The sequence below is a fragment of the Haliaeetus albicilla genome, chromosome 13 (assembly GCF_947461875.1).
Source record: "Haliaeetus albicilla chromosome 13, bHalAlb1.1, whole genome shotgun sequence".
Lineage (NCBI taxonomy): Eukaryota > Metazoa > Chordata > Aves > Accipitriformes > Accipitridae > Haliaeetus > Haliaeetus albicilla.
In genome coordinates this window covers 17,870,572-17,897,147 of record NC_091495.1, presented here as the reverse complement: position 1 = coordinate 17,897,147, position 26,576 = coordinate 17,870,572, and the positions used below count along the sequence as shown (strand labels likewise).

Here is a 26,576-nt window from a genome sequence, read left to right as displayed (position 1 = left end):
ACTTCCCATCAGCAGGCAGGTGTTCAGGCATCTCTAGGAAAGCAGGGCTCCATCATGCCTAATGCCCCTCCTTCCTTCTTCTTCCCCCAGCTTTATATGCTGAGCATGATGTCATATGGTGTGGAATATCCCTTTGGTCAGTTGGGGTCAGCCGTCCTGGCTGTGTCCCCTCCCAACGCGGGTGGGGTGAGAAGCAGAAGAGGCCTTGACTCAGTGTAAGCACTGCTCAGCAGAAACTAAACCATCTCTGCATTATCAACACTGTTTCCAACACAAATCTAAAACGTAGCCCCATACTAGCTACTATGAAGAAAATTAACTCTATCCCAGTCAAAAGCAGCATACTCCACTTCTTCAGGTGCAATGAGAGAGGACATTAGCTTCCTCTCTGGTTTGAATGCGAAGGCAAATATTTTAATACAATAAATCAAGGACAAAAGCATGTGAGATACTGAGAACTTCACAAGCCTCTGAAGTACCTGGTAGTGAGTCTGGTTGCAAAAGATTGAAAGGTGTTTGGTACATGGAGAATGAATGATTTTGCAAGTACCTATTTACTGTAGGAGGTTTACTGTATATTTCATGCCTACCAGACAGTACCCTATGCCTGCCACTTGCCAATTAAGTCATTCAGCAAAACCAGATTGATTTCCTAACTGCACTACAATGTTTGATCCCCGGATCAAAATACATTCATGAGGATGACTTGAGACTGACTGAACAAATACATCATTAGTAAGCTTTTAAGGCATTATGATACCTGCATTGTCCATCAGGAATTCAGGAAAATTAACTGCAATAAAAGCACAAAGACTGCCACAGCTCCATTTCAGTGTCTTCTTAGAAAATACACATTACCTTTGGAAAGCATAAGGTAAATATACAAATATCCCATATCCCTTCTTGTTCTTTTTCTGATTATTCAATAACTAGGACCTATGTTTAACTAGTGTGGTGGGTTGACCCTGGCTGGGCACCAGGTGCCCATCAAAGCCGCTCTATCACTCCCCGCTCCTCAGCTGGACGGGGGGAGAAAATATAACAGAAGTCTCATGGGTCAAGATAAGGACAGTTTAATAAAGTGAAAGCAAAGGTCGTGCATGAAAGCAAAGAAAAACAAATGATGTTATTCTCTATTTTGCATCAGAAGGCAATGTCTAGCCACTTCCTGGGAAGCAGAGCTTCAGTACAACGTAGTGGTTGCTCTGGAAGACAAAATGCACCCCCTTTTGTCTCCCTTTACTTAGCTTTTATATCTAAGCTGATGTCATATGGTATGGAATATCTGTTTGGTTAGTTTAGGTCAGCTGTCCTGGTTATGTCCCCTCCCAAGATCTTACCCAGCCCCAGCCTGCCATTGAGGGGGGGCAAAAATGTTGGAGAGACAGCCTTGATGCTGTGCCAGCACTGCTCAGCAGTAGCCAAAACACTGGTGTGCTTTCTAGTTGGTGTCCTTTCTAGCTACCAATGCAGAGCACAGCACTACGAGGGCTGCTATGGGGAGAATTAACTCCATCTCAGCCAGACCCAATACAACTAGGTAATTGGATTGTTGGCACCAAAAGCAATTAAAAGCTCTCTAATACTTTCAGTCAAAATTAGTGGTGGAATTCCAGAGCCCTGTGTATCATTCTGTCTTCAGTGTGCCTTGGGATTTTAAAATCCAGCTGTAAACTGACAATACACTTGATAAATGATGCAACAGGAAGTGGTCTCAGTAACATCATTAGTCTTTCCTATATTCACTGGATCTCTCATCCAGCTCTCCACACATCACCTACCAAGCAAATATACTGACTTTGCACTAGTGTATGTGATACACAGAACAGGGCAAAAAGCAACTGAAGTCGCTGCGTTTATTTACATGATATAATCTGTAATTGATAGATCCTTTTCTGAAAGGTGCTTTATACAAACTAGTAACAGTAGAAGAACTTTATCTCCCTACTCCTGAATAACAGAGAAGAAGGTGGCTTTCTTTAAGATTCTTAAAAGGCTCACACTGCCTTACTGCAGGGACATCCTATACTGTATCATGAAGTCCCTGTGAGCTTGTGACCAGTCCCTGCAAGGGATTCCAGTTTATAGATGGGAAACTGAAATGCTGGCATATCTACAGTAGGGAATAGAGGACAGTGCAGAGATTCCCGGGCTAATTACATCCATGGGATTCACTGCAACACCTTGAAGATAAACTATCCAGGAACACCAAAATGGGATAGCTATTATCATGGTGCTTTATCTGATCCAGCAAACCTGCCTCCCAGAAAGAGCTAATAGTCTTGGGCAGGTACATTCTGGGAGTCCACAAATTCTGGCAGAAAGCTTCGCTGCAATGTAGATGTATTTGCAAGGGAGAAAACAGTGACCAAGTAGGATGGTCTGTGACAGAAAAAGAGGTAAGCTCAGTTCCCCTTGAAGAGCCTGGACACTGCCCCAGCAGTAGAACAAGGAATGTGACAGAATGTGACCTTGTCAACAAAAAGCATCAGTTTGTTGTGGCAACAGGGCAGTTATGAAGTCAGCCAAGGGCAGAATCTCTGCAGTTGTTGTGTCCTGGCCTTTGAACTGGGACAACTGCTTTCACATTTTCTGTATGGAAATCCTGTGAAGAGGAGACTGTTGCCTTATGTTTAGCCTGCTACCTGCCCTGTCTTTGGACATCAGTTACCCATGGTAATCAGCTTGCTTTACTTTCTTCCTCTTCTGCTCCTCTTCCTCAAATTCAATAACAAACAAATTGTCTTACTTGCCTAAATCTTTTCTCAGATGTGAAATCTATGCCTTATACCACTTTTATAAAATGCAGTAAGTACTCTGAGCCTGGAAACAAGAGAACTCTTAGTTCACATACTGAAATGTCTATTTAGCTCCAGTCAGTTAAAAGGATAGTATTGACTTCCAGCCAATAACTAGATGTACCCTACAAGTTGTGATCTGACTATGCTGGAGGCAGTAAGAAACTCCCCAGTCTAAGGCAGATTTTCAGTCAAGTTTTATTTCCATGAAAGAAAAGCCATCCTTCTTCTACCTGCAGAAGGATATTGATTATGTTATATTTTAAAGAAGTGTGATACACTATTCTTACTTCCTGGGGGCTCCCAGCCAGCTCCATGGGTTACTGTAAAGGGAATTGCTGACAAATTCTCATCTTAAAAAGCCTGCAAGTGAGATTTTCAGAATATCTGCCTACAGACCTATATCCAGTGATATTTTTTGTTATTCATATCTAGGCAAGGAACATGATGGAATGCAAATAAGAGTTAAACCCCTAGCCACTTTCATGTAGGCTCCAGTATGCCCTTTGTGTGTGTGCTTACATTATTTGCAGAGTCACTCCTTTTCTTATGTATGGGTCACCTGCTTCATTGTCAGCACATAGATATCCCCGTTCTATTCTAGAACATCCCTGAAGATGCTTTAACATCAGTGGAGGTCTCCCATGTTGAGACAGGAACTCTGTTTGCTGAAGACTGGGAAATACAAGGAGATTTGGAAGACCTCTGTGATCTAGAAGGATCAGAATATTCCTTCCAAACAACCATGGAAGAGCTTGAGGAAAATCAGAAAGATATTCAACTTACTTTACAGGAACCCCAGAATAATGATAACAAGAAGCAGCAGCAGGAAAAGATGGTAAGTGGAAGATACAGTTCTTCCAGATGTAAAACTACAGTGCATCGTGGAACATGTAGATCAGCCAGGAAATCAAGTGTGCAAAGGAAAGTGAGGATCATGAGATATTTGAGTTATTTCTCAGAGGTAAAGAATCTCAGTGGCTCCCTTTTCATGGGTTAACATCAAATTCACAAGATGTGAAATCCTTCCATTTGGTCAAAAGAGCCATAGTGTTTGGTTTAGATCAACCAGGCCCTCGTTAAATATTTTTATAATTTTCTTTGCATTTTCAAACCAGAGAATTTTTATATGGTGGATATTTTGTATTTTGTAAGACAATATTCAATGGAAGATTTCTTTTCCAAGTCTAGGAACAAACTTTTTAAAGGGAAATAATGGATATTAGAGAACTAGTTAGTCATTATACAAATGTGTGAATAATCACTTGAACAAATATTCAGGTTTTAGATTAACATATTCTATTTTCACCTCTCAGCTTAAATACAGATTTTACCTCCCTCTCTCCAATTTATAGCAGGGAGCCATCAGAGACATGACAACATCATCTTTCATCTCAGACAGTAAAAGAGAGAGTTTGGACACAAAGTGTCATATGGCACATTTGGACATGAAGGAAGGAACCAGTGCTTTCCAGTCAGAAGTATCTACCAGTGTAGAGGAGCTGGAACAGCTCTGTGGCAAGGAGGTCACAGCAGCTGATATTGAGCTTGAGAGGATGAGGTGGGATTTTGTGCTGGCTAAACTGAAATATGAACACGAGGATAATGAAAAGCAAAGGCTTCATGAAGAGAGAATGCAGCAGATTCATCAACAGGCAGTAAAACGATCGGTAAGTAGGGAAAGGAAAAAGGGTTGAACACTATAGAGACTGAAACATTCACATTCTATAGTAAGCAATTTGTAAGGTTTTATTCTTTTGCATGTTGAGCAGTACTGGGACTTCTTTTAAAGTTAGACTTGACTAGGTGACTTTTACGGCTTATACATACACTTAAGGAGAATGGAGTTGTTCTACTTCCTACAGTGTGAACTATGGTAACATTCATTGCTATAAAATATATTAAAGAACAGTTAACTCACAAATTAAGTTTATGACGTAAGGATCCAATAACTTTTTTTCTCCTTATTTTCCCCCACCGAACATCAGAGGAATTACTCTGAATGCCACTTTGATCAGTTTCCTGCTTCTACAGTGGGATCAATTTCCCGGGTTACAGTTAGATGACTCAGATAATAAATGCATGAATAAATGAGTGGATGAAAGAATCTACCAAAGTAATGTGAATTTTCTAGACAATTAGATTTTGCAAGCCTATTTTTTATAGAAGTAGATGAAGTTATTGTATGTTCAGGCATATGAGTCTGTTGTTAACAGTAGTCCAGCCCAGAAGAGACCATTCTATTTGGCAAGGTTTAGAAAATGGGACAGCTGCAAGTCTTGGTTGTGTAGGCTCTTCCTGATCACATTGGCTGTCTGTGGGCTTGACTCTCCTCCAATTTAATGCAGTTTGTCATTGGACTGAGTTAGAGAGTAAGCAGAGTATCTGAATCTCAATCATCAATGTTTTAGAGGTACTTGCATGTTTGTCTTCTCTTGTATGTTCTGTGCTCTAAATCAGGACAGGATGGAAGGATGTGTTTTACACAGTATTTGTAACATTTGTGTTGTGGTTGTACATAGGAGCTCCGATCACACACAATAGTGGCACGCAGCTAAGCACCATAGAAGCCCTGAAGTTTTCCATATGCATATATTAATTTTTTTTTCCATATAGTTAATCCATAGGCCTGGGTAGGATCTCACAATTATGCAAAGTAAATGCATTTCCAATGAAATCAATGAAGTTATATCAGAGAAAAACAGATGAGGATCAGGTGCAATATATATTTGGCTAAATGACTGACATGCATCTGGACTAAGCAAATTAACTACTGAATTCTTTTATTAAATTAAGACCTCACAGTTTGCCCATGAACATATGTAAAGATATGAAAATGACCATGCAGCGAAAAAACATAGGCAAAAGTTTGTGCCACAGCTGTAGAGATGGATACACAAAAGCCTTACCATGGGCATGCACTTACTTCGCATGAATTGCTTTGTGTACCTGCATGCTCATTGTTGCAGTAAATATGAGGTCACTTACCCTCATTTCAGAGGGAGAAAACCTAGCTCATGTTATGGATATGGGTGGGAATGTGACACCTACCACCTAATACAGCGTAGCTGGTTTGCTCTCGGTTCACATACTGGCTTATCTCACAGCAACTTTTTATGAACTAAATGTCCCAGAGAGCCAGGTGGGCTCAGAGAAGCACATGAACTGGGTGTGAGTGGAACATAGTTGTGTGACATAATGTGTATCTTTTCCTTTTTCCACAGTTTAGCCGAGGACTCCAAGACCTACTCTGGCCCCCAAACCCGTATGCCTTGTTCCTATACTGCTTCATCGTTATTCATGTTATTTATACAGTAAAGGAGCTGTCCTTCTACTTTTTCCAAACCCATTATCTGTTCTGTTTTGCTATTGTGGTCTTTTACATTCTCAAAAAGATTTTCCAGGATTACAAAAATAAGAAGAAATATTCTTAAAAAGGCAGCATATTGTAATCTTTTTGCTCCTGTTTTTGCTGCTATTTTATTGTCTTTTACTCACTACACCAATCATACATGCAGGATTTCAACTATTGTTATATGCACAGTAGACTAATTATGGAAAACTAACTGATTTCCTCAAGAAAATTATGACTGAATGACATCATTTGACTTCATGCTGTCTCACCAACATGTTTGGCATCATTCAGGGGCATTTGTCTATACAAATAAAGTTATACACAATAAGAAATCATTTTGGAATGTGTACTTTCTATTTTATCTCACCTCCTTGGATTAACACAGTCACTTGGGATTACCTATAATAAATTATCACAGAGAGGTTTCAGAGTTGGGTTTATTAGCATGGAGGGAGGTGCTTAAGAGAATTTAATATTCTGTTATGTGTTCACTACCATGCACTGGGCAGACACCTTGCTTTGCATTAGGGCTCTCTACCTCTGGGACAGAAGCATTCCCGTCTGTGCTGTGCCATCCTCCATAGCTACACACAGTTTCTATTAGCAATAGACCATCAAGCACTGGCAAGCACATACATGCTGTATAATTAGGGTATAGTGATTTCTGAAGTATCCACACTGATAAGTAAAGATATTAAACATAGCCCCAATAAAAGGCATTTTGTCTAGTGAGAATGTGACTAGAGCCTTTTAATACTATTTCAGTCATGCAATAGAAGATATTTCCAGCAGAGAAAAGGTGAAGAGTCATCTACCATATGGTATGTGAGGTTAGAGTAAGTACAATCTTATCAGCCTTCCAGTGTTGCTAGAATCAGAGCATAATTCACCTATATATCCCCATGCACATGCCTTACTCTCTTTTACTTAATTAAGTTTTGTCTCAGTTTGCATTCTCTTTGCTTTGTGTTCTTAACAGGAAAACAACCTAAAGAGTGTTTGATAATCAGGCTAGGTACAGTAAAAACTGTTCAGGTCAGGGTAAAATAGGTGCAGTCTAACCTTACTCAGGACTGTGTCCATGATGAGTTTGACCTCAGTTAAGATGGTATACTTCGGGCATGCCAGTGGCAAAGTGTTTACAAAACCAATGCCATGTACAAGGCTGTCTGAATCAAGGCAGTAGAGAAAAGAATATCTCAGATCCAGGTGTAGTGACTGGGTAGGTTCCTGACAGTGCAGAATGAGTGCAGAGTGCAGGGTCTTCTCATATTTCCACAGCCTCTGCGTTTCTGAAGCAGTGGAAGGTTACAAGGATGGTCCACTTTACATATACAGAAAAAACTGCAGAAGATTGAAATGAACGATGACACAATCTTCCTGAAAGGAAATTTAACCAGGCAAAGTGAGGTTGCTTGCTGTAGATATAACCTACATATGCAGATTTAGAGAACTAGACCAATCAAAAAAAAGCAAGTGAATAAAAGCTTTATCCCGGCTGCAGTTCCTCTTTTTCCAGCAAAAGTGACCATTACCTGCCACTGAAATCCCAGGCCCCCTCACCCGCCTTAGAATTTCTGTGGAAGGCAATGATTCAACTTTATTTTTGTAAATGACCTGAGAGTAGGACCTGTAAATAAGCTGCTTTTAAAATCCGTGTTTTTCTCTCACTGAAATCATAAGTGTCACCCAGACAACTGAGAGAAACCTGTCCTTTGTTTTCTGCTGAATCTGAAAAAATTTCCTGTAGATAACCTATATATAAATACAGTTTGCAGTAGCACAAGTGACTTAGAATACTTCTCTTCATTGCTGGTAACTCTTGGATTTTGAAGAACAGGAGAGATTATATCAGTCTGCATTTAATATTGTTAATTCAAATGACAGCTAGAATTAGTCACAGATGCGAGACCACTGGAAGTTTCAGAATACAGAGTCTGCACAGAAGCATTATTTTTAATATTCAATGCTAACTTTTGGGGAGGGGCACAAGGAATTGGTAGTCTTTTGCATTTTACTTACTGCACACAGCAGGTAATGCTAAATAGTCTTAAGACAGCTGCCTCACCGTACACACATATTCCAAACATATCCCCAAATCATAAAATCAAGGAGAAAAATAGGTTAGCCTTTCCCTGACAGGTGCTCTCTGAGCCATTGTGGGTACCCATGCTATACTTTTAAACTTATTGCCACATTGATAAGAGCCAGATTATTTTTTTTAAGTGGCAGTTTCTGTGTAGCTGCCTAGCTTCTGGGAACTTCAGCTCAAAAAACTGTTGCAATACCATGAATCCAGTGATAAAGTCATAAGAAGTAGCAACACAGCAAAGAACAGAAAAATCAAACTCGTCTTTAACTGCTTCAGGTCCTTCTGAGCTTTGATCAGCTCTTGCCCTTCACCAGGGTGACAAATACACTCTTTGAGTTGCCTGGCTGTGTCCTATAACCCTCATTTTATGACAGTAGGTTCACTCATCACAAAGCGTATGGCTTCATGTGAAACCACAGGGAACTTGGTGGTTTCAGCTATTTTAAGCCTAAAAGTAGGCAGTATTTTACAGCTGGTTTGAGAACCACAGCAGGTAAAAAGAGCTCAGGGTTGTAGCATAAAGCTATTCTGAAGTTTCAGAAGCCACTATGAAGACCCCCAAGTTAACAATTAAAAATAATAATGTCATAATTCCCATAGTTTTTGGCAGCTAACTTGTGGTTTATCAGTACTTGATTTGGGCATTACTGATCTTAACAAAACAAAACGTTTGCCAATTCACCTACTAGCGAAGACTACACTTCACAACATTTATTTGTCATTCTCCCATAAGGAGGCTGGCTGCACCAAATCAAAGGGCAAACTTGGAAGTGAAAGGAAGGCCCCAACCCACTCCATAACCAAAACTTGTTTTGTGTTTAGCAACTTCATTCTGGGGCCCTCTAGCCAGAAATCTCTCTGAACTCAAAGCTGGGGGAGGGTTTAAAAGGCTGCAAGGGCAGCTTTGTTGCAAAAAGTTTGCACAGGCTGTTTTCAGTGAATTGGTGACTTCAGACCTCACGTTTACATTTTGAGCCCAAGTTGAACTCCTACTTACATACAAGCTTAACAAACGTGATCAAAACTTTCCTCTTCTTTTTTATTTTTCTGCAGTGGAAGGCTAAGAAGAGGGGATGAGGAGAAAGGCAGTGCAGCAGAAAGGAAGATCTTGCCAGAAGATCGTCTGCTATTGCCAGTTCCAACGCTGCAAAGCTCAGCAGGTCGAACGTGAGCCGGCCGAAAGCGGCTCAGTGCACCGGTGAGACCCTTAACTCGGCTGGCACAGTGACAGCAAACTCAAGCGAGACGGAGCCTTGCGTCTGTTGGCGTTGCTGGGACGCGGGACAGCACGCCGGTTCCAACGTGCGCCCGATTCAGCAGCTCCCTTGGCTTGCCGGCGAGCCGCGGGACAGCCGCGGCCGCGCCCCGGGCAGCAGCGGCTTGGCGGCGGCGGCAGCGCGAGCGCGAGCCCCGCCCCGGCCGCCGCAGGGCAGGGCAGGGCAGGGCAGGGCAGGGCAGGCTACACTAGGCTGCTCTTAGGGGCAGGTTAAGAGCACGGGGAGTGACAGCCGAAGGGAAGTCCCTGGCCGGCCGTGGGAGCAAGGAACCAAGAAACCGTGGAGAGCTTCAGTACAGCACAGGGGTGAGTGATATGAGCCCTTCTGTAAGAGGAAGGAGGGTGTTATGGGTGGGTTTTCATGCTCTGAAGAGTGTGATGTTAATTGTACTTACTTTTTTTTTACCTGCGCAATCCCGGAAGTGTTGCTCAGATAAAAAAACTGTAATAATTTGTGAAGAATTATTTGCAAGTTGCAGTTATGAGGGGGGAGGTGAGATAGGATGAGAAAAATTGTTTTTGCTGAACTGCAGCAATGTCCCAGCTGCTTGGCAGTACCTGCGTGCTCAGGTGTGCTCTTTGCCACTCTGAGCCTGGCAGGCACAGGCAGGGAAAGAAGGTGTCAGTAAAGGCAGGTGGTGGAACTCCTGCCCCCCTGGTTTTGTGGAGCAATTTTTCTATGGCAAAGAGTTAGGTGCAGTTCTGCTAGTTGTATAAAGGGTTGCTGTTGCTCCAAACAGGGTGCTTTTGCTCCAAGTCTTTGGGACTGGTTTAAAGGCCAGTACTACACTTGTTAGCAGTCATGAGCAGCCGACTTCTAGGTATACTGTATGTGCTTTGGGTTTAGGGCAAGCAGGGAGAAGAGACTTTCAGGTTGTCTGATACCCCTTTTCAGATTAACATAAGCTCTGCTGGAGAAAAATCTTCTAGGTCTTGCCTGCTGCCTTCAGCTTTATCAACTGCTTTGTAGATCTTACAGAATGAGGTAGGCTCCCAGTTGCATTACAGTTGTGGGGATGACTCCCGACATACAGAACTAGGGTGCAAAAAGCGTGTGTCTGTGTATGCAAGTGGCTAGTTCTTCCTCTCAGCTGTGGGAGGTGAGGCCTGACTGGATAAGTGCTTGCACCTGGGATGCCACTGATCACAGGCAGGTGTGGGCTCAGCCTCCTTAGAGGAGCGTCACACCCTAAATCCCAGTGCTCTTTATCATCTTCCATTTTCTTTCCAAAGACCCAAACCATATGACCTAAATGACAGTAATGTTCTTGAATTGTTCTTTTGTCTGTGCTTGTTGTATAAGGGCTAGCTTTGACATGTGTTGCATACTTAAAAGCTTTACGTCTCTGCAGAGATGCACTGTGTCTGCATAAACACTTGTGTTCTTGGCTCTTCTCTAAAAAATAAGGTGTTTGTAGTGTTAGGTTAACTAACTGCACTTTTGGGATTTCTTTCTTGTTTGGAGCTTGGGAACTGTGGTTGCTTAGCACTTCATGGACTCAAGTCCTTTCAGACTACTTGAAATACCCAGTCTTGGATGGGTGTTACTGAAATGTGAGATATGCTGTTGCTTTATTGTTGTGAAGAGAAATTTAAAAGCCTGCCTCGGTGCTTTTGTCCAAGGACCTTACCATGTAGATAGCCTCTACACTACAGCTTGGTCCAACTTTCACTGAAACCAGTGAAAATCTTTCTGTTAACCTCAGTGGTAGCTGGGTTAGGTGTTCTGGCTTGCAAAAGCACTCAAGAGTATTACCACTGTAGGGGCCGATGGGATAGTATAGCTGTAAAAGTCTCATTACAGCCACAAAATGTTCCAGTGCTGCACACTGGGCAGCAACCTTCGATCTGAGTTGTTTAGCGTTTCCCATGGTGGTGTTCTTTTGGCAGCAGAAGCTCGTGAAATGTTTGCTTTTTTGGGGGATTTTTGAGTACTTCAGTGAAGGAAGCAAGAAAGTAGGTCCTTGTTTGCTTTCTTCTGCAGCCTTGAAGTCACAGTAAAGACCTTTAATTTCCATTAAGAAATCTCTCCCCTGCATTCTTTTTGGGTGTGTGTGTGTGTGTTCTTCTCCCAAAAGTCTCACTGCTGTTGTGAAAATCCTGAAATCCATGTGGGTTAACCTTACTGGAGAAAAAAATTGAGTGTGTGACCTTTTTCACCAGCTTAGTGAAATCAATGAAATTGGTCACCAGCGCAAAGATGGCTTCATGTGAATGCTTGAAAGAGACAGAGATGAGGAAAAAGGATGAGGTGCATCTCTAAGATGCTGAGGGTGATTCTGGTTGAAGGAATGGAATTCACTGGACACCAGTTTCTCTGACTGTGGTGAATGTGTCTATGGGCTTTGCCTCCTGTAAGGCAATTTTGCAGGTGTTGAGTGTGATGGTACGCAGCTGGACTAAGGGCTTTAGCAGGACATTCATGTAAATGAATCAGGATCTTGTTACTTAAATTATTTGAAGCAGTACCATGCTCACAGTTGTTCCTCCATCCCTAACTTGGTAAGCATTTCTCCAGTGCTCCTGAAGGACAGCCTGCATCTGTCCTCAGTGCACTGCTGCTCTGCATGACTCCCAGAGGCACTGGTGCTTGTATTGTCTCCAGAGCTCTGAGTACTGATTCCTGTACATTGGCTGGCAGCTCTGCCTTCAGCTTTGGTGTAAGTAGAGACAAATGGCTTATAGGACTTTGGCTATTTCTAACCAGGTTGTCTTCTGAGTGCTGAGGGTAACCACCCAAAATGTGGTGTCTCTCCAGGGCTGGGGAACCACCATCAATCAGGTGGTGCTTAGGCTGGGAGTAGCAGTATCAAAATGATGGGTCTAAAGCATGGAGGCATTGGAAGCAGTGGGAATTAGTGGAAAGTTTTGCCTCTTTATAGAAACCACTCTTCTCACTGACGAGAAAGAAGATAGTGGACTGTATTTTGGGGCTGACTTTTCCAGGTGGACTTCATTAAGGATTTGAAGAATGGTAGAGAAGACTCTGGTCTGGTATAGTTTTCTTTCCCTAATTGTTTAGGTAGTAAAGCTTCTGCTCAAAAGGAAAAGCAGACAGCAGGGCTGGCATAGTCTAGCTGGCTGATAGTGACTTTAAAAAAAAAAAAAAAAGCACCAACCAACCCAGAAGAACCTTTGCCTTTGGGGGAAAATGCTACAAAAGTTGCAATGTTTTTTTGTTTGTTTTTGGGGTTTTTTTGCCATGCTAGTATTTGGTCTTGCAGAATCTGTGTGATTGCTTCTCACCATGATCTTACTGCTGGTGAACTCAGAAGCAAGGAATAGTGTTATTGACTGCTGTGAAACTGATGGTGTGTTTAAAGATGAGCATGTGCTTAATTGTACACTTTTTTGTAGGACTAAATCCATATGCAGAATGCTGTTCCTTATGTTACAGCATTTGTAAAAGGGAAATAATATTTCCCTCCCCTTTGAAGCTTGCAAGAGGCTAACTTGTAAGTTTTGACATATATCCAAGATTTTTTTGATGGACGGTGCTATTTAAACATCAAGCTTCTGGGATACCTACGGTAAAATGGGGCAGAAAACAGGTGTAACAGCTCCTTCTGTGAATTATCCCTAGTCTAAGACTGCCCTCTCTTGGACACTATCAGTTGCTGCACTGGGCTCAGAGCGGTTTCTCACTAAAGTCATCCTTGCAGCTTTGCTTTGTAACTGACCATTGCTTTTACGTCTTTTGGGGGTGGGGTTGTCCTTTTGGAGAAAACACTAGAAAGTTTCAAAATAATTCAAGACACTTGCTGCTATGCCTAACCCAGTGTAGACAACTGTATTCTAGCTGAATTTTTTACTTATTTTTACTTTTTTCCCCTCCCTTTTAGAAACAAGGGAGGTTGATGGAAGCTTAGAAGTAGAAAAACCCTTCAAAACATTTGCTTAAATGTAGCAAGGGTAGAGTTCCAAGGAGCCAAAGGGATGTAGATGACCATACCTTGTGGAATTTTTGAAGGGTTTTCAACATCCAAGTACCTCAATGCCATAAGAAATCTTGCCTGTGTTAGTATGCATTGTCCCAAATCTCCTAGTTAATCATACATGATCTTGAATTGTATTCTGCTTAAAAGTTTCAAGTAACATCTTTTTAGTAATATGAACAGGGCAACAGGAATGTATATGGACTAAAAGTTGCCTTTGGCTAAAATAATGCTGAAATGTTTGTTTAGGTTTAGCTAGACTAGCAAGTTAGGCTGGTAGACCTATTTATCCAGCCTCATTCTGGTGCCTAGAACAGAAAATGTTTATTTTGTTCATCTGTCAAGGTTTAAAAAGAAAAAAAAATTCTCCCAGGTGATTTAAGGTGACACAAACTTGGTGTGGTTAGTCTGCAGAACACTCTCTTATCTTGCTGTTAAATGTCTTGATAAATTTTGGTGAGTACCTTATTGTTTGTTTTAAGGAGAAACTGTATTTGAACATTTCTGCTGGCCTAGGAGCTTATCCATTTTATTTTACTGCAATGCTCCCCTGGAGCCTGATTTTTGCCCCATTTCATGGGATATCCTGAGGTCAGAGGAGAGATTGTTTCCCTGATCCATGTTCCTCGCCAAGCCAAATATGCCTTTGACATTGAGAGTAAACCAACAGACACAAGACAGCAAAGCTTGCAGAAGCGAGGCAATCAAGAGCAGTGCTGTAGGCAGCTCCATAAGACCATGACAGCTTAAACTGTTTTTGCTTAACTTGTTTTCAGGGATGTCTTCTCAGAGCGAGCCTATCTACCTTTGGGTGGAGAACTGCAAAGGGCTAAATTACTTTTTGGCTTGTCTGGCTTCATGTTATTTGTGACTTCTGAATGGAATACTGGAAACTTGGGATCACCACAGCATGATCTTGTGTCAGTGTCTGTGCTGGACAAGGATTCAGACAAGCCTTTAGCTGTCACATATTCCCAACCGTGTTCTTTAGCTTACTAAAATGGTATCTGTTTTCGGTTCTGCTACAGCAACTCTAATGGAGAAAATGCTTTTTCTTTTCCCAGCAGAACAAGAAAATTAATTGATTAACTCTTGTTGGCTTGCCAAAGTTGTAGCATCCTTCAAAGATGTCCAACTTAAAAAAGGGTATTTTGTATTTCTGTCTCTGACAAGACTAGCTTTTCAAGGGTGAAATAATTTACTGTCTGTGTTCTTCTGTGCAGTGAACAGTCCCTCTGCCTATTAAGACTAGAAAATGCCTGGCTTTTGTTTTCTTTGCACAAGCTGATGCCTGAGAACGTTCTCCTGTGGTGGTGGGAGCATGTTCTTTCCAGAGCCTGTAGGGGGTGGAAAATTATTTTGGCTTCAAACCTTAATTCAGAGGTGCTGAGTATGTAGCCACTCTAATAGCAGGAATTTTAAGAGCATCCTTCCCTAAGATGCTTTAGAGTTTAAGATATGGTGGAATAAATCTTTTAAGATCAGTTGTTCTCCTGATCCCTGGCTACCGCCAGAATTGTAACAAGTGCTGTTCTGATTGGATCCAATCTAGAATAGCTGCTGCAAGATTTGGCTTGGGTTTTAAATTTACGTGGGCTCCAGTTGCTTGTAGCTACCATGGTATTTCAGCACAGAAAATTGAAATAACTAGTTAGTCGGTTATCTGTAGTGTTTAACACATCTCACTGCATTTTAAATACTAGGACAGCCTGTAGATATAGCAACGTCTGGTGTTCTTCTGATGTTTTCAGATCCTAGGGTTGTAGCTTCTAACCAGTGAGGTCTCAATATGTTTCACGTGAGGCATGAGGCTAAACTTACTCTCTACTCTCCCCTTTCTCGCTGGAGAGGAAAATCATCAGCACAGGAAGACCAGAGTTTCTTTTAGCACTTGCCCCACGGAGGTTCTGGGTCTGATATCGCTGTGTCAAAGTCCTCCTTTCTCCAATGCCCTCTGCAGCTTGACATGCTGCTGCTCCTGCTTTTCAAATAAGCTGAGAAGGAAGAAGGGAGGCAGCGTGCCCTTTGCAAGCAAAATTTCTCATACTGTCCAAATAACTTTTACTCTTGTCCTTCCAGCACTGAACTTCTTGTGTGACATTCATTACTCCTCCCTCTTGGTGTCATTGTTCATTCACAGCCCCAGTAACTCTCTTCAGGTTTATTAACATCTCAGTCTCCACTGTTCTTCCACATCAAGATCCAATTTCACATAAATGCAGATGGGGGCAAGGAGCAAGAGGGAGAGGACAAGGAGATAGCAGCCTAGTAGGGACAGCAGCTGGGTGGAGTGGAAGACTTGCTGGGAAAGATTGCTCAGGAGACACATCAGATGACAGTCTTTTGCCTTATTCCCTTTTGCAGTACAAGGGCAACATGTAGGTGCTTTTGACCTTCTGAAGGGCAATGTTCTTGTAGGCTACTTTATGGTGACAGAATAGAGCATCTTACAGCGTTGGAAGGTAGTTTAGTTGTCCAGTGATGGGTAGGCTCCTGTGAAATGTACCCCTTGGCATCACTGCCCCCAGGGGCTGTACAGAAGGTTTCTGGGGTGATTTGAAACTGCAGCATTCCCTGTCTGAGAGAGCAAGTGAGGGAGATTCACTGTCGGTGCAAAGACCGCTTTTTCTAAAAACAGAAAAAGGCAGGTCAGGAGAGGGATTTCAGTGGGATGCAGTTATGGATTGTGCTGTGAGATAGAAAGTGACGTCTGGTTTCCTGCACAGACCATTGTGTCTAATGGTGTGGCTGAGCTCTGGCTGCAACCTGTCCCTCCATGAGGTATTGAGGCTGTCTTTCCTTTCCCTACCTATTGTAACGACACTTACAAGAACCTAATATCCATGAGGCCTCTGCCTTTGTCAAAATAGGATTGAAATTGGGCAGCTAGATTTAAAAAGGGAAAATAAAGCCCAAACCGCCTCTGGCAAGAGGGGCAAGAAGGACAGCCAAAATTACTAAATTTGCTGCTTCTACTTCAACAGATGTGGTAAGATTATTTTTCTTACTATAGCTCAGTTTTTTGCATTATTGAGCTTTTGCCTTTTTCTTTTTCTTTCTTTTTTTTTTTTTTAACCCAATGACCTATTTTGATGTGAGAGTGCTGGTAAAATGTATCTGAAAATCCTAAACCAGTATCTTTAACAATTGTGTTTCACACATGATATAAAATCATCCATACAAAAGACATGCAGAATGGAAAGTATTTAGTTTTCTCCCTGTGTGCTCTGTCCCTGTGTATTGTCAAGACAAGCCACACCACCAAAAGAGTAGCAGAGCCAATGATGTTTTAATCCAGTTGACCTGTGATCTATTTTGCTACTGGCTTACCTACTGTAATGATCCCTGTTTGTCCCATCCTTGCTTGTCTGGGGTCAGCACTGGGGCCTGGGGTTAGAAAGAGTATTTGCAGTGGCTATTGGAGAGCCACATCCATACTGGCTGACTGGCTGCTACCAGCCAAGAAGTGTCTGAGCCAAGTTCCTCCTTCGCTCTCCCCAAATGAGGCATGAATTTGAATGTAGCTTATCTTCTCAGCTGCTAATTCTCAGGAAGTGAGTTGGGATTTTGTTATCAGAGATATTTCCACTGTGTCAACTTTGATTGAAATTGGCTACCAGAATAAAAAATGGTAGCAGCAGACAAGATGAACAGACTGTAAAAAATATACCTGTTTGTTAGAAATGGAAAAAAAAACTAGCGGAACTCAGGTATCCTCTTGTAAATATTTTTTTTTCTTCTATTGGAAGTTAGCTGAGGAATTAAAACCATTTGACTCTGACATACATGCAAACACAGGACTAAGCCTGGAAATTTATGGGAAAGGTGGAGCATCTTCTTTGCTCGGCCTCTGAAGCCGTTCCCCAAAAGGTGGCAGTCTCTGCTAGCAGGAATGTGTCTCTCTGGCAGATGGATGCTTTTCCTTAAGGTTCGTTCAGTTCTATGTTCTGTATTAGCTGGGGTTTTTTTCCCCTCCCTTCCTCCCACGTAACCTTTATATTTCAAACGAGAGCAGCAGCCTGTATATTTGACAAATATTTGTCTAGCACTGTAAATGCACACAGACTTAAAAATGACCTTTGAGTTAAACCAGAGCAGATTCCCACACCAAAAGGAATTAGTTTTAGTTGGGTTTTTTTCCTAAGCTGTATAAACATAAATTAATAGCATGCGTGCTATGAATGCTTCATCTCTGCATCTGTGGCCAGGCTTCCACAGCTTTTTAAAATGTCAGCACAGCTACAACCGTTCCCTAAAAACTGTGCTAAAGGCCTGGACCTGCATTCTCCAGTTAAAAGGAAAGCTTCCCACCTTCTTCAGTGTTTGCTTCGTTTGCAGTCAGATCTGAAGGACCTGAAGCTGTCCCTGTGTCATAATTCAGACCCTGTGGAGCTGGCACTCTTTGCTTACCGATGTTTTTCTGGTGGAGCTGTATTTTACCGCCCTGCCTGGACTCTGCAGCTCCCCAGGCACAGTTTTTCCTGAGCCACTGCTGGGTCCAACAGCAGCAACAAGCCTGTGGATCCTCCTGCAAGATTTGGCCAGTGGTCATCACGGGATGAGGGGGAATGCAGTTCATACCTTGATGTTTCCACACCCTGCCCCCATCACATCCTTATACACATGATTTCCTCATCTACTTCTGTAGTCCTCTCCCTGGAGAGCTCAATGAATCTAAGGAAAGGAGTGGAATATGTCTGAGGCAGCTAATTCTGTCCTTCCATTTGGGGACAGAAACCCAAATTTACCTCTCAGGACACTCAAAGGCATGTGCTGGTTGTTGCTTAAAAACAAATGGGAAAACAAACTTTCCAGAATGGATCTTTTGCACTTAGGAGCCTGACAATTGTATTTCAGGCACTTTTTGAGGTACAGCTAAATTAACAAGGGTATTCTAGAGACAAATTCACTGGGACTGAGCTGTTTCAGAGAGTGCAGGCACTCTAAAGTAGTCTTTACAAGCATGACAATTTCCATGTCAGTCTGGTTGGAATAAAAGGATCTTCATATGAATAATAATTCAAACTAGCATGGCACCATTAGAAATTTCATTGAACCAAGCTGTTTGTACCAGTGAGGCTGTTCTAGGACTGCCTTCTCTTTAAAAAAAAAAATCCATTAGTTAACAAATCTGACTTACCTTCACTCAAAAATTATATGGATTATATGAAAAAAATTTATATGAAAAGAAATTTATATGAAAACCTGGATTTTGTTTGTTGTGGTCTTTTTTTTTAAGAATGCATTTGTCTGTCAGACCCTGAGGAACTGACGAGTGCAAAATCCAGATGCTTGCCTCACTACCGATTTTTTTGAAGACCCTTTGTTTCCACTGTTGCCTGTGTTCAGGCTTCACACAATGGGATAAGTACTCAAAAGCCAACAGCACAGAAAAGGGCTAAGGGCAGCTCCACATCAAAGAAAGTAGATAACAGCTAGAGAAGATTCAGATCAGAGCAGAAATAATTATCAAAGGCACTGAACAGCTTCTGTACAGTGGCAGATATACTTGGACCTTCCTTTCTTGGGAAAGAAGCTCCTGCGAAAGGATGGACAAAAGTCTTGATGCAGCAGGGAAGGAGAAGATGAAAAGGAATTAATTGTTTGCTGCTGCTTATAATATGAAATCCAGGGGACATGAAAAATTTCAGTGGGTTTGGAGTTTAAAGCAAGGGGTGGTGGTTTGTAACATATCTAAGTTGTTGAGCAGAGGCTAGAGGTGCTAGAACTTCACGTGGCTTCAAGAGGTCTGGGTTTAAGGAGCCTCGCAGGAGACCTGTGAATTGCATTGACCCCAGTAGAGTAATCTGGTGAGGTGTTACCACGTGCTTGTGCTAGTCTTACATTTTTCCCCAAGCATCTGGTATTTGCCAGTGTCAGAAACAGGGTAACCTAGGCTGCAGAGACTGATGTGACTGAAAGATGGTCCCATCCGCTATAGATGTTGTGATTTTTAAATGCCATAATAACTAATTTTCATGTGGATAAGAACCAGTTTGAAAGTCAAATTAGTACAGTCTTTAAACGTTTTCTTTCCTTTTTTTCTAAGCAATCATGACTTCTACGTAACTTTCCTCCCTTTAAAGAACTATTTCACATATGTAAGAAGAAATTAGATAATCCAGGTTATTTCACAATCGGTGTAGAATTTGCTTCCCCTTTTTTACCCTCCCCCTCTTCTTGGCTTGGCACACTGTAGTTCCTCACTAGGGGCCAGATTCTGGGAGATGAATGTCCCAACTCCCACAGAAAGTTTCCTGGAGGCATTTGGCAGAGGAAAAAACACAGTTTTTTCTATTAGAGAGCTTGTTCTTTGGTTTTGTTATTTATTTATTTATTTCTTTAACTGGTCACATTCTGGAGCATTTGTTTTGCTCATGTCTTGATTAAACCAAAACAAGAAGAAGAAAAAACCAACCAACCAAAAAAACCAGCTAGCTGGTTCCTCCCTTGTGGATAGAAGTACAATGTCCATGTTGGCCCTGTGCACATTGCAAAGAGTTACTTAAATGCAGACAAGCTGCCACTGTCATTAAAATCATTCATGAAAGTGTTTACGTTAAAGTTTTTCAAAACTCTCCTTTTCTTTCTTTCTTTCTCAATTAAATTTCTGTTTATTTTTGTCAGCTGGCATTTGAGATCCATTGCAACACTGGAAACCTACTTGGTTTGGTGCTATCTAAGCTTTTCAGGGTGGTGGAGTGGTCAATAATCTTTGTCCCAAAGACTTTTGGTTTAAATTAGATGAGAATGTCCCTTCTTTAAAAAAAAAAAAAAAAAAAAAAATCCAACAACAAACTAGCCCAGCCATATAAGTTATAAGGCATTAATAAAGTTACTCAAGTGTAACTTTTTTCTTTGTTCTATTTCTCTAATCTACTAGGGAATAGATTTCCTAATCAGATAAGGAAAGGAATGAATGTTAAATGCACATTGCTTTAAAATAGACCTGGAGTTTTAGTTTCTTTGGATCTCTGTTGCAAAGATGTTCGGATCAAAGATTATTTCTTTAATAACAAATAAATTGCATTAAATGCAATTATATGCCTTTCATGAAGATTCAAAGACAGAGGTTGTCAGCCATGCAAATATTTTGGTATATGTATTACAGGTTTCTTCTGGGCAGGGCAACTTCTAATTTAATTTAAGAAATGAGTGGGGGAGAATCCTATTTATAATAATAAAATCACTGTTTCAGAAGAAAAGAGTAGGAGCCTGTTTACTGCCTTCAGTGGGCTTTAGATCAGAAGCAAAATTATCACGGTTATCTCTAATGCCCTTAAAATTACTGTAATAAACTTCCTTTTCTTCTCTTCAGTATACATGTGGAAAATCTTGTAATCTCTGCTAATTGTGAGGCAACAGTTTCCCTGAGTCTATTAGAGGCTTTCCAGAACTGTGTTAATGAAACAATGAGACATGACAGGTTGGGTGTTATGGTCTAATAATGATCTGCCTTGGAGGTTAATGGCACTTGGCTCACAGTCTCCTGGTAATAGGCAGCGTGTGCACTAACCGCCCAGGTGTAGCATTATTAACTCACTTTGGTTTACTTCAGGCTGTATGTGCATCATTGAAACATTTGGCCCTTCATTCTTCAGCCCCAGTGTAGCCTGGTGTTTGAGGAGAATGGCAAGATTTTGCCATATAAAAATCATGCATCTCAAAATAGGGACTTTTTCTAATGTGTTACCTTGTGGTGTGTGGGGAGCTGCCACCGGCAGGAGCAGAGACGGGGCAAGAGGAGCTTTCCCCCTCCTCTCTGGGCAGCAGCCTGCTGAGCATGCCTGGTACTATGCTCCTTCACCTGATGCAAGGCTGTGGCTGGGCAGAAAGTTGTGCTTTGCTGTTCTATTCCCCCACCCTGCTCTCCTCAGGAGATGGCAGACTGGGCTGTGCCACTTCTGCTACAGGCCTTGCAAAAGCTTCAACTTTGACAATTAAACCTCGGGGATGAAGGGGATGAAAAGCCATGGGAAGCAGGTGGGAGCACAGTCTGCTCCCAGGCCTCCCTTCTCCAGGGCTTGGAGGCTTTACAGGTGGATTCACTTCAGCCATGGGTTGGGAATGAGCAAGGGTAGAGGCAGGGGCAGAAGCTAAGTGGCACAGGATTGCATGAGGCAGGACATGCTCCTAGTGACTCTGATGTGGTGGTGGTGTTTGTCTGTAGGTACCAAAGCAGTGTGTACTCGCAAGTGTTATGCTTTTTGGTGCTTGAATGACTGTTGTTACTACAAAGAGAGGTAGCAACATGTGACTGCTGAATAGCATATGTGTAATTAGCTCAAACCTGGGAGAGAGGGAGGTGGCATTTTGTTTATCTGAGGTGTGCCTCTTCTGGAAGAGGAAGAAGCCTAGAGGCTTAAGAACAAACTGTATATATAATTTCTTTAGCTTACAATTCAAACACTCCTCCAAATTCTTTTGCTATAGTAAAATTAAAAAAACTGAAACCAAACCACCTACTTACTATTGTGTTAACACGGCCTAACAGGCCTGGGGGTATGAAGTAGAGCACGGAGTATGTATGCTGCTGCATGGGAATGACGCAGGTGCTGCTCTTGAATGAGACACCACTGCCTGCAACTCTGATTTTGCGAGTTACTTAACAAACCCAAGCACTGCCCTGCATCTGGTAGAATAGTTTCTAGAAGAGCAAATGGAGATCTGATTCTCACCTGATGAATTTTGCTTGTGGATAAACAGGCTTGGGACCCCAGCATTCATTTCGGACACTGCGGTTGTCATCACACTGAATATGTAGAGAATGAGTATTTCTGTGCTTCATATCAGTTGCTTAACTAAGAATCATTTCCAGGGTGAAATGCCTCCACTGTTCGGAGGCAAGGGAATACAATAGTGCTGTATATTTGGTTTGATGTTTGTCTAGTAGAGTAATATCTTCTTGCACTATGTTTTTTGTTTTATTAGTATTTAAAATGGGAGTTTTTCTTAGCAGCTATATAACTAGGCTCTGCAGTGATGTTGTCCAGTGATAAAAATAGCATCTTACATGGGAGGAGAAAGTATGAATTTATAGTGAAAAACAAATCCCCTAAATGCTATCCAGAAAACTGGATAGACAACTGATTTGGAGTGAAGAGTACTAAAATAGTGTCACTGCTGTGTAATACCTCCTGTTCCAGTTCTTTCTGCTGAAACTTCAGTTCCTGAAAAGAGTAAAGATGCTGCTCCTCTGAGGTTGCTGCTGCTCTGTTCTCCAGATGCACCGATGTCTGAACGGGTGTCTCTACATGAGAGTGATGTCTGCAGCCTATCCGCACAGGAGACCAGGTGTGCTATGGGATGGAGGGGTCTCAGGAAGCCAGAGTTCTATTTCTGGCTTTGTCAAGGACCTGGCAAATGACCTGGGGAAAGGCAGTCTGCCTCTCCCAGCCTGTGTTTCCTTTCCTGTTTATATAGCCTGCACGCTCTTCAGGCAGAGTTTTCTCTGACTGTGTTCAGTGTTGAATGTCTACTTCATGTTTGAAGGGCTGTGGCCCTTTACATCTGATGGTGGATAAATTAAGAGACGGGGATGTCCATCATGATCCTGGTCAGGGGTTTGCCTGTGAACAGCAAACACATCTGCTCTTTCCTGTGAAAAATAGATGGTTCTTTCTGTCATGACTTTTAAGTTACTTTTTCCCCAGTTAATTTGCCTTGATCTAAGTTTCAGAGAAATATTAATATAGTAGCCACTGCATTTTTTTTTTTAAAAGATCAGAATGGACTTGAGAAGATAGGGTGTTGAAACAATAATTTGTTGCGTATAGGTCTCTCCTGATGTCTAGAGTACATTATGAAGTATACTTGTTGTATGGAGTAGTGACAACAATTTATGTGCAAGTAATAATAATTCAGAAAAAAGTACTTTGTTAGGGGAAAATACATCACCAGTGGCCTGAGATGGGGATGCAGCCGACTCACCTATGTCCAGCCAGCAGCGAGGCTGACTATGTATTCCCAGGCATTAGTAAAGGCTGCATCCTGCTCCCCTATCTGGCTGAGCAGGGCAGAGGTCATCTAGTGAGGTGTGGGGGAAAATATATATATTTTTGTCCCTGGTCTCCAGTAGCTAACTGCCCTGTGTTCTTGCCCCTAGAGACACTCCTGGCTCTCAGGCCCGTTTACCTCCTTGCCAGCTAGTTCAGCTCCTTCTTTGCTTGCACTCGCACACTCTCTCACACACCTGCACTCATTCCATGGACACATGGGCCCTCCCACCCGTGGTCTGACTCCAGTAGCTGCATTTCTGCACTCAGACCCCTGTACACACACATGCATAATGAACAGAGTCCCTCACGCAGTAAAAGAGTTAGAAATAAATTTAATAAGAAGATAAGTCTGGGTGTAGCCAGACAAGTGTACCGAACAGCCAGCTGGTTACATGTGACCAACCTTTTATATCCTCTTACCTGTCTATTTTCCCCACACTCGTTCATCCCCAAATCACCTAAATCCACCCCTTTTCCAACCTCTGGTGCCTTCCCTAAACATCCTGTAGTAAGTCTTGTGCAATCCCAAAATGCTCTTGCCCCACATCCCATGAAGTGTCCCATACCCCTGGGCAGCAACTCTCCATCCAAAAGGTGTGCTACTGTTGACCCATCTTGATGGGTTTCACACCTGGACACTGGGGTTGAGGCCCTGCTATGACAGCCCCAGGAGGGGCCCAGGCAGGGTAACCCTTCTTCCGAGTCCTTAATTTGGGTTCTCACCTGTCCTTGTGCCTCTGTGCTCCTCTGTGATTGTGGAGATCAGGTTGTGGTGGGCTGATGGCTCCTGTGGTGGCTTGGGAATAGCCAGGGCAGGGTATTATTTGGACTTTCCCTCCTGCCACTATCTCTCTGTGCTCATTTGGGCATGTGCAGATGAATTTTTATCACGTAACCTAACGCTCCTGAGGTTCTCTTTAACTTCATAAATGGATAGTGAGTACGCAGAAAAACCCAAATCTGTAGCTGGCTAATTCATGGCCACCCAATATGCTTTGTGCCTGAGAAAAACGTGCATCATCTCTGTCAAAACCATATAGTGAAACGTGAAGCAAAACAACATAGCTACTTTTCCATATTAGCGATTCATCTCTTGCTTGCTATTTTTTTAAACATCATTCTTCAAACCATAAGTACAAAATCATAATTAGTACACAGAATAGATACAGCAACTTCAAAAATGGAAATCAAGCAATAAACCTTGAGGCAACATAATGCACTAGTGACAACCAAGATGTGGTTATAGAGGCAATAATGATATATGGAAGTGTATGACTTCATGGGAAGATGAGATAGGAGGCATTTATGAAGGTTAACACAATTTCTGCACAAAAATTGAAGGGCTTTATCTGATGACGATGATGTTGTTGATAACAAACTCCTGGTTTTGTCCTTGTGGCAGGTTAGGTTGCTTATCCTGCTACATATTTGTCAGGCTGTTGTCTGTAGCAAGGTGAAAGCAGCAGGCTCCCTCTTCCACTCCTGCATCATCTAGTTAGTAAATTCTTCTACAAGCTACCAACCGTCTTGTCAGCCTGAGTAAACATCAGACCTGAAAACAAGTCTGCTCTTCATCCTCAGCTTTTGCAGAAATGGCTTCTTTTGCAAATAAAAAAGCGAGCAGGAAGAAAGGCATAAATCATGAGTCTCTCTTCTGTGTGATGCTGAGTGGCAGTTGCATGTTTAGCACAGAGCAGCCTTTTATGAAGAAGCGCTTGCTCCAGTTTGAGCAGGCTGAGCACAGGGCTGTGGCTGGTCAGAGCTTGTGCGAGAGCTTGGTGTGGACATACAAAGGGATTAGTTAACTGCAAGCCAGAATCAGGTAAGTGTATAGTATCTTGCGTCTTGTCCATGCTAAAAAAAAAAAAATAAAAATTGCACAGCCTTAACTATTCCAGAGAACTGTGTTTTATGCAACCCACAAATATGGTTGAACTGGTACTGCCAGTGTTGTGATACTTTATATTAGAGTATCTTTTCCATTCATTCCTATATATGAAATCATGAAAGGTGCTGGTAGAAGATACTTAAATAAAGATTTTTCCATGTCACTGTACCAATGATCTCAAACAAACACACTTTCTCACTGTCACAGTGACTGCCTGGTAACTGGGGAGGACCTTGCATGATGGCACTTTGCACACATGTGTGCATCAGTATGTACAAAGCCTTTAAGTGAAACCTACCCACAACACAGTCATCCCTCTACACCTTCGGTGGGAGAGGAGCCTGCTAGCGGAAATCTAGCTCTGCCTCATCAAGCAGCTCTGAAAAAGGAATGAGTGGAGATGAGGATGAGGTCAAAATGGGTTACTTGGGGAGTAGCATAAGTTATGGTCACAAAATTCGGCCCTGAAGTACAACCTAGAAGAAGAAAACTGGATTAGTAATAATGCTTTGAGGTGCAAGGGAAAGGAGGAATAGGGTAAAACACTGCTCTTTCTTAAGAAACTAAATCCCTTTTATTTTTTTTACTGAGATTATTTTCCAGGTGCAAACACATAAGAGAGCAGTTAGAGCTACTCTGTGAGGTGTCCTGTGCCAGAAGCTTTCTGTCCTCTCCACAAATAGGAACTAGTTATATTGTTCTGAGCAGGTGTAGACGAATACTACAATGTTTACCCTTGGAGAACTTATCTATGATAATCTGGGTAAAGCAACAGCACTTGAAAGCAAAGATAAAACATAGATAAAGATATCTTTCCACCCATGACCCTATTATTCCACTTTATATTTATTATTCTGTATTTTGACCAGGTAGTTTCTAATTTCTTTTCCCTTCTTCTGATAAAATAATTTGTAGGTTTATTTGAGGTTTTCTGAACTGAAAACTGATGCCTAGCACTTTTTTTTTTTTCCCACGAGAACCTCTCACTTTGCGGTTGCTTGAGGAAGTTGACTTAAGCAATTTAAAATGTAGTCGTGGCTTATTTAGAAAGAGACACTGGCCGTTAACACAAAAATATATGCCTAAATATGCTAACAGGTGCAAGAGCTGTCTAATCACATGATGGCTACAGGAAACGTATTAACTATAGTGTTTGGGTTAAAGACAGGTCATGCTGATAATTAAATACAGAAAGTAAAAATTTTTGCTATATATTTTTCTTTCTTTTCTTTGC

The 26,576-nt window shown here is 41.9% G+C and overlaps 1 protein-coding gene and 1 long non-coding RNA gene across 4 annotated transcripts in view; both read left to right on the top strand.

Annotated features, from left to right (window-relative positions):
• The window catches only part of TMEM247 (transmembrane protein 247), a 34,247-nt gene extending 27,783 nt beyond the window's left edge, over nucleotides 1-6,464 (top strand). For 2 of the 3 annotated variants that reach the window (XM_069801352.1, XM_069801351.1), the window contains 3 exons: nucleotides 3,403-3,636; nucleotides 4,154-4,468; nucleotides 6,023-6,464. In XM_069801352.1, coding sequence (XP_069657453.1) covers nucleotides 3,544-3,636; nucleotides 4,154-4,468; nucleotides 6,023-6,232 — 618 coding nt within the window. In that variant the 5' untranslated portion in view covers nucleotides 3,403-3,543 and the 3' untranslated portion in view covers nucleotides 6,233-6,464. Of the gene's footprint in view, nucleotides 1-2,555; nucleotides 2,677-3,402; nucleotides 3,637-4,153; nucleotides 4,469-6,022 lie in introns of those variants that run through there. The other variant, XM_069801350.1, reaches the window with a different exon arrangement.
• A 3,196-nt stretch (nucleotides 6,465-9,660) lies between these two features.
• The window catches only part of LOC138688603 (uncharacterized), a 43,648-nt gene continuing 26,732 nt past the window's right edge, over nucleotides 9,661-26,576 (top strand). Inside the window, exon 1 of the long non-coding RNA XR_011327488.1 lies at nucleotides 9,661-9,827. This is a non-coding gene — a long non-coding RNA (uncharacterized lncRNA). The remainder of the gene's footprint in view (nucleotides 9,828-26,576) is intronic.